Genomic DNA, 8,246 nt, shown 5'->3' with positions numbered 1-8,246 from the left:
TGTTTCCAGAATAACGTAGGATTCAAACGTAGCGAGCCATCCTTATACTCATCCAGCCAGACAGACAGCCAGCCAGCCAGACAACCAACCAGACAGCCAGACAGCCAGACAGACAACCAACCAGCCAGACAGACAGACAGTCAGACAGACAGCAAGCCAGACAGACAGACAGACAGCCAGACAGACAGCCATCAAGACAGACAGACAGCCATCCATCCATCCATCCATCCATAGAGGAAGTGCATAGTCTATGCGTAGGCCTCATATAGAGATGTTGTGGTATGTTCCAGTCTTCTCTCAGCAGCAGCGCCCCAGGCTGAGCTGAGCTCGTCTGAGCTGTCCCTGCATGGAGGCTGGAGGCAGCGATTGCCTGTGGTTGCGTGAGAAAATCGCTGGCAGCTCTCTGAGCGCTCCGTGTGTCTAGCGCTCAGCATATCAAACAGCATTGCAGAGAGAGAGAGGGGGAGAGAGAGAGAAGAGGGAGAGAAGAGGAAGAGGGAGAGGGAGAAAGAGAGAGGGAGAAGAGAGAGAGAGAGAGAATGTCTCTGGAGAGAGAGAGAGAGAGAGAAAGAGAGAAAGAAAGAGAGAGAGGAGAGAGAGAGAGGAGAGAGAGAGGGAAGAGGGAGAGAGAGAGAGAATGTCTCTGGAGAGAGCTGGGGAATCAGTCCAATAATGACACTCCTCCTTCTTTCTCTCTCTCTCTCTCTCTCTCACACACACACACACACACACACAGAGCCACACACACACACACACACACACACACACACACACACACTCGCATATTGATGTACACACATGCACAGGAATGTCGGCACACACACACACAGACTCAGTCTTCCTGCTACTTTGCCCTATACTGTTTTTTTTTAAGGCTTTGTGTTTATGTGTGTGTGAGCGTGTTATACTGACCTGTCCCTTGTGTGTGTGTGTGTGTGTGTGTGTGTGTGTGTGTGTTCCAGGATGAGGTGGACAGCCTCAGCCCGGTTCTGAGAGACAACCCACAGCTCCACGAGGAGGTGAAGGCCTGGGTCAAAGACCAGAAGGTTCAGGAGATTTTTATGCAAGGTGAGATCCAGCCGTGTTGTGTGTGTGTGTGTGTGTGTGTGTGTGTGTGGTTGGCTATGCTGTTCTGCTAGCTATTGTATTGTGCCACACTAATGCTTTGCTTCACAATTCTGTCTTGCTCCGTTCGTACAGTATTTCTCTTTTGACACTATAGCTGTTCTGTACGTCAGCATACCGTGATTGAACGCTATGACTCCACCCCGGGCGGTCCTGTGTCCATCTGTACTCTCCTTCCGCCCGTCTACATAATGTATATCTGTACCTGTAGGCGCCCGTGAGTTAAATATCTACCGTGTGGATTAGGGATGCGCACACTTAATCGATAAGCGATTCATCGGGCGTTAAGTATTCGCTCGACAAACATGTCGCTTAATAGCAGACAACGCGGTTTGATAGCAGATCGAGACGATTTCACACGCTCGAGCGAATCCTTAACGACCGATGAATCGCTTGCCGATTGATCGTTAGCATCCGTAGCGTGGATGTTTGCGTGACCCTCTCCTGTCTGCTCCGCCCCCCCCCGTCCGTCCTCAGGTCCCTATTCGTTGAATGGCTACCGCGTCCGGGTTTACAGACAGGACTCGGCCACTCAGTGGTTCACAGGCATCATCACACACCACGACCTCTTCAGCCGAAACATGGTAGTGATGAATGACCAGGTGAGCTCACGCACCACTGGCACAAACAAATCGTTACGTGGCGATAAACGTTTCTGATTCTGTAAACAGAGTTTTCTCACTTCTCTCTTTCCTACTCTCTCTCTTTTGTTCTACCCCCCATCCCTCTGATGTTCCTCTGGCGCTGTGCGGGTTCTCTCAGGTACTAGAACCTCAGAACGTGGACCCGGGCATGGTACAGATGACCTTTCTGGATGACGTGGTCCACTCTCTGCTAAAAGGAGAAAACATTGGCATTACCTCCAGACGTAGATCACGCTCCAGCCAGAACAGTAACACTGCCCATGTGAGTACACACACACACACACACACACACACACACACACACGTTTACACGCACACACACACACACGTTTACACGCACATGCACACACATACACATACACATACAGGTTTAAACACACACACACACACACACACGTTTACACGCTCATCCAAACACATACACATACAGGTTTAAACACACACACTTTCTCTCTCTTACAAAGACACACACACACACACACATACACATTCTCGCATACAGAGATGCAATGTAAGCGGCATGCATCCACACACATCTACAGTCAACTGACCCGCTAACTGGTCTTCATCGCAATCAAATAACTGCTGATTAGTGCTTCTATGTGTTCGTGTTATGTTTGAGTTGCTGTCCATTTGTGCTGACGCTGCGTTTGTCCTGTACCGTACCGTATGTGTTCATGTTAGCATGTTTGTATGTACACTGTTTGTGCTTTCCGCTGCGCACCCTATATCTGTGTCTCCAGAGCTTTAAAGTAAAGTTCCTATGTGCTTAGTTTGCTTTAGACAGAACCTGGCGTGTAGATCGATCAGCAAATCAGTCAATCAATTTCAATCAGTGGTTTCGCTGGTCCCGTCATCAATAACAAGATCTCTCCTTGTCCCACCTTGTTTTTGTTATTTTCTTTTCTATTTTGTGTGTGTGTGTGTGTATGTGTGTGTGTGTGTGTGTGTGTCGTTGTTTTGAACACATTTATGGGGGGCTTCTGTTGTCAAGCAGACGGCGGGAGGGAGACCCAGCGGGACCCCAGGAAACTCTCAGGTACCCGGCCCTGGGCCACGCCCCCCCCCCCCCCTGCCTCGCCCAGACCAGACCGCTGGCTCATTCATTAGACTGGTTGAACTGGTGTTAACTTAGCTAAGTCTGCCGTCTGTCTAACTAGCCAAACTGGTGTTAACGTGGCTAGCTAGCTAACGCTGCTGTGTCGTGCTGCAGAGGACAAAGCTATCTTCCTAGACTAACACTAGATCAGTCCTGGGCGTCGACCGTAGTATTTGAGCTAGTATTTATAGCGGCGGTAAAACAGGTCTTCATCGTTGTTATGGTGAGCTGAGGATTGAGAAGATTATTGTAGTAGCCGCCCACATGGATGGCACTCCAGATGTTTGCCCCTAATCTGTGTTTAGGATGGGATTAAATTCATGTTAGTTCAGGAGTTATAGCTCAAGGTTGGGGTTATTAGGTAAATGGGTAATTAGGTTTTCACCGCTGTCCTTTGCAACACGGCCGTTTAGTAACAACCCTCCATAGTTCTCTATAGCCACGCTAGTCTAACAGCCAAGATCGGATCGGATAAGAGGACCGCTGGTTCAACAGAGAAGCCTCTCATCTGACAAGCCATAGGAACTCTTCTTTACAGCTGAGCTGTGAATGGTTACTCGTAGTGGATGATGATGACTGCGGAGGAATGTCCTGTTTAGTCGGCGCTGTGTTTTCCCGGTTGAATTTGTCGGACCGCGGGTCGTTTGTGGTGGTGATGATGGTGGATTGTGTATTCTATATGGAAGGAAATAACCCCATATTCTCCCTCTGGCTCTAGTCGCTGATCTCCTGTGTCTGTGTCGTGTTCGTGTGTTTGTTTGTTTGTGTGTGTGTGCGTGTGTGTGTGTGTGTGTGTGCGCGTGCGTGTGTGTGTGTGTGTGTGTTTGTTTGTGTGTGTGTGTGTGTGTGTGTGTGTGTGTGTGTGTGTGTGTGTGTGTGTGTGTGTGTGTGTGTGTATCACCATGTAAACCTGCAGAGCCACTACACGCGTGCCCAGGCCAACAGCCCCCGGCCAGTCATGAACTCCTCTAGCTCCACCCCCAAGGCCTCGACAGGGGCGGCGGCCTCCCAACAGCAGAGCCAATCACAGCAGAGCCAGCAGCTCTCCCCGGGGCAGCAGCGCAGCGCCCGCTCCTCCCGCAGGAAGGGCTCGGACAGCAGCGTGCCGGACGACGACAAGACGCGGGAGGACCGGCAGGACAACGCTGGCCGAGGTGACGTCCAGTTCTTACTCACTTTACTACCTATATACTGCACCACAACAGGCTGTGTACTGTACTATACCAGGCTATATACTGCACCACAACAGGATGTGTACTGTACTATACCAGGCTATATACTGCACCACAACAGGCTGTGTACTGTACTATACCAGGCTATATACTGTACTATACCAGGCCATATACTGCACCACAACAGGCTGAGTACTGTACTATACCAGGCTATATACTGTACTATACCAGGTTATATACTGCACCACAACAGGCTGTGTACTGCACTATACCAGGCTATATACTGCACCACAACAGGCTGTATACTGTACTATACCAGGCTATATACTGTACTATACCAGGCCATATACTGCACCACAACAGGCTGAGTACTGTACTATACCAGGCTATATACTGTACTATACCAGGTTATATACTGCACCACAACAGGCTGTGTACTGCACTATACCAGGCTATATACTGCACCACAACAGGCTGTGTACTGTACTATACCAGGCTATATACTGCACCACAACAGGCTGTGTACTGTACTATACCAGGCTATATACTGCACCACAACAGACTGTGTACTGTACTATACCAGGCTATATACTGCACCACAACAGGCTGTGTACTGTACTATAACAGGCTATATACTGCACCACAACAGGCTGTATACTGTACTATACCAGGCTATATACTGTACTATACCAGGCCATATACTGCACCACAACAGGCTGAGTACTGTACTATACCAGGCTATATACTGTACTATACCAGGTTATATACTGCACCACAACAGGCTGTGTACTGTACTATACCAGGCTATATACTGCACCACAACAGGCTGTGTACTGTACTATACCAGGCTATATACTGCACCACAACAGGCTGTGTACTGTACTATACCAGGCTATATACTGCACCACAACAGGCTGTGTACTGTACTATACCAGGCTATATACTGCACCACAACAGACTGTGTACTGTACTATACCAGGCTATATACTGCACCACAACAGGCTGTGTACTGTACTATACCAGGCTATATACTGCACCACAACAGGCTGTGTACTGTACTATACCAGGCTATATACTGCACCACAACAGGCTGTGTACTGTACTATACCAGGCTATATACTGCACCACAACAGGCTGTGTACTGTACTATACCAGGTTATATACTGTACTATACCAGGCTATATACTGGACTATACCAGGCTATATACTACACCACAACAGGCTGTATACTGTATTCTACAACGGAGAGTTTTGATACTTGATTCTGATTGGCTAGCAGCCGTTGTAAAATACTCTTTAACCCACGGCTGCAACCGCATAACAATTAGTATTAATGCGCCGTCAATCTCATTGACGAGATTTACAAAAACACACTCATGAGTCCGACTCCAACACTTCCACACCCCTACCAGTAAAAACAAGTGCTCTGGAGAACTGTTTTAATAACTGCACCAGGAGAATACAAATATGGCACGCACATCAACTCAAACCTGTTTAGGCAGGTGCTGGATCCAAAACAAGTACAGTATAAGAAGAGTGGATGATCCGTAGACTGTAGCTCATTTAACATGCTTTAATGTGTTCAGACAGGAGAGCAGTGGGTCAGAACCTCACAGATTAAAGCATGTTAAATGAGCTACAGTGTGCGATCAGCCATTTTTCTTATTAATAACCGCACCATACAGTAGCTGGAAATGGTCAAATAAACATGAGCCACCCCAATTATGCCTATATAGGCTTATGTGAACAAGGCCAACCCAAATAGGCCAGATAGCCTATGTTGCCTGGCAACCATTTAATTCAGAACTATAGCCTATTGCAGAAGATGATGTAAATACTAAAATGATAAGAATGATCGGTAAATAAATGTTTTTTGTGAATATATATATGTAGCAGCCTAACCATTGTAGAAAAGCAATTGACCACACGAGGCAGTGGGTTACACTGTGTACTGTACTATACCAGGCTATATACTGTACTATACCAGGCTATATACTGTACTATACCAGGCTATATACTGCACCACACCAGGCTGTGTACTGTACTATACCAGGCTATATACTGTACTATACCAGGTTATATACTGTACTATACCAGGTTATATACTGTACTATACCAGGCTATATACTGTACCATACCAGGTTTTATCCTGTACCATACCAGGTTATGTCCTGTACTATACTGTACCAGGTTCTATCCTGCACCATGCCTGGTTTAGAGGCAGAACAGCTCTAATGCTTCACAGATGAATTGTAATATCTTGGAGAGTACAGGAGAGAGGTGATGCACATCAGAATAGAAAAATAATAATCCTCAGACGAAGATGACAAGAAAAACAACAGGGAGTGGATGTGTCCATTTCACAGCAACCAAACGAAGACCGTTCTGTCACTGCAGACCGCGGCGAGACGATGGTTTGTGTGCGTCAATACGCTCTGCCAGACAGATAAAGGCTACGTGTGGAGATGAGCTCTGAGAGGAATTGACATTTTAAGTGCGCATGAATTAGATAAAGTCTTCACCATCGTCTTGGTGGTGTAATTCAGCACTTAGGACCCGACTATCTGAATGTATAATTAGGGTGCTGTTCTGCACTTCCTGTCGGCTACACTCTGGACCAAGGCTCTCTCTATCTCTCTCTCTCTCTCTCTCTCTCTCTCTCTCTCTCTCTCTCTCTCTCTCTCTCTCTCTCTCTCTATCTCCTGACCTGTGTGGAGACCTTGGCACTGGGTCTCTGATATATTTGGTGTACCTTTATCCGACATTTTATATCCTTGTTATCTATATAACATAGATATAACACCCGTTATTGTCCATATATAATATAGAACAATATATAACATCTATATTTCTATTTCTCTGTTCCAGACTTTGCCAAGAACAAGAGCAAGCAGCAGGCCGTGACCAAGAGGAGAAAAGTGGAGGAGGAGGAGAAGAAGGCGGGTCTAAAGAGACTTAAGACGGACGTCTCCGACCAATCAGAGAGCAGCGACTCGGAGAACTCCAACAAGAGGACCGCGCACTCTTCCTCCTCCTCCTCCTCTTCCTCCTCCTCCTCCTCCTCTTCCTCCTCCTCGGAACCCAGCTCTGAGAACGAGCTGAAGGGGCGGGGCGTCGTCTCCAAGGGCAACGAGGGGGAGGAGGAGGAGATGAAAACCCAAGGCCCCAAGCTGGGGGAGGAACCTGCTGTGATTGGACGGCTGTCGCCGTGGACGGAGCAGGACGAGAAGCCGGCCATCGCCGTCAAGGCGGAGGTCAAGGAGGAGCGACCGGCGGGGGCGAGGTCTCCGCGGGGGGCGGCGGCGGTGGCGGTGGCGGCGGCGCCCAGCCCCCAGCCGGGCTGCATCGTGGAGACCAAGAGCACTGTGAAAGCCCCGCCCGCTCCCGCCCCCCCCCGGCCCCAGACGCCCAGGTGCGCGGCCGACATCGCGGAGGACGCCAACGCCAACGCGCACCGCGAGAACTCCGAGGCCGTGTCGGCGCTGCTGGCCTCCCAGGACGCCGAGCAGTACGTCCCGGAGAGCCCCCGCCACCTGCTGCTCGGCCCCGGGCCGGCGCCGCCGGCGGCGGAGTGCCGGAGGGCAGAGGGGGCGGAGCCGCAGCACATGGCGCCCGCCCCTTCCCCCCTCCCCCTTCCTCCCCCTGCCCCCCGGAGCCTGGGGGGCAAGATGATGGAGTTCGGACACTCGGAGGTCATCAGGCCCGTGGCGTCGGCGAGCGAGTCCGTCGGCGCGGCGGAGAGGGAGAGGGTCGTCCAGCATCACCAGCAGCAGCAGCAGCATCATCATCATCAACATCTTCATCATCAGCCGCATCAGTATACCTCCATCGTCCCCTGCATCAAGAACACCCCTCTTGCGGACGACGGCGGCAGGAAGACGCACAACAAGCTGAGCCCGCCCCCCGACGTCATCCACAAACCCAAACCCCACCCCTCGCCGGACGCGATGAAGCCCAGGCCGCAACCGCACCCCTCCCCCGACGCCATCAAGTCCAAACCGCACAGTGTTCCCGAGGCGTCCAAACCCAAGCCCAACACCTCCCCCGAGGTCTCCAAACACAAAGTCCGCTACCCTCCCCCGGACAACCCGGCTGCGCCCGCCGGCCGCGCCGCCCCGAAACCGGACGCCGACCCCGGCGCCCCCCGCTCCTGCTTCAAGCCGGTGCCGGCCCGCGGGTCGGTCGGCGACGCCCCCGCCAAAAGCC

At 50.6% G+C, this 8,246-nt stretch overlaps 1 protein-coding gene across 1 annotated transcript in view; it reads left to right on the top strand.

Moving 5' to 3' along the window:
• Positions 1-965: 965 nt before the first annotated feature.
• LOC311329372 (putative JmjC domain-containing histone demethylation protein 2C) overlaps positions 966-8,246 on the top strand; it is a 33,384-nt gene continuing 26,103 nt past the window's right edge. Inside the window, 6 exon segments of the mRNA XM_084463228.1 lie at positions 966-1,068; positions 1,603-1,727; positions 1,888-2,031; positions 2,764-2,808; positions 3,785-4,022; positions 6,909-8,246. The exon segment at positions 6,909-8,246 is cut by the window's right edge and continues 539 nt beyond it. Coding sequence (XP_084319354.1) covers positions 1,062-1,068; positions 1,603-1,727; positions 1,888-2,031; positions 2,764-2,808; positions 3,785-4,022; positions 6,909-8,246 — 1,897 coding nt within the window. The 5' untranslated portion in view covers positions 966-1,061.

This window comes from Borostomias antarcticus, assembly GCF_949987555.1.
Source record: "Borostomias antarcticus genome assembly, contig: scaffold_322, whole genome shotgun sequence".
Lineage (NCBI taxonomy): Eukaryota > Metazoa > Chordata > Actinopteri > Stomiiformes > Stomiidae > Borostomias > Borostomias antarcticus.
Note: the sequence above shows the minus strand (reverse complement) of the source record. Positions and strands in the feature narration are given on the sequence as shown.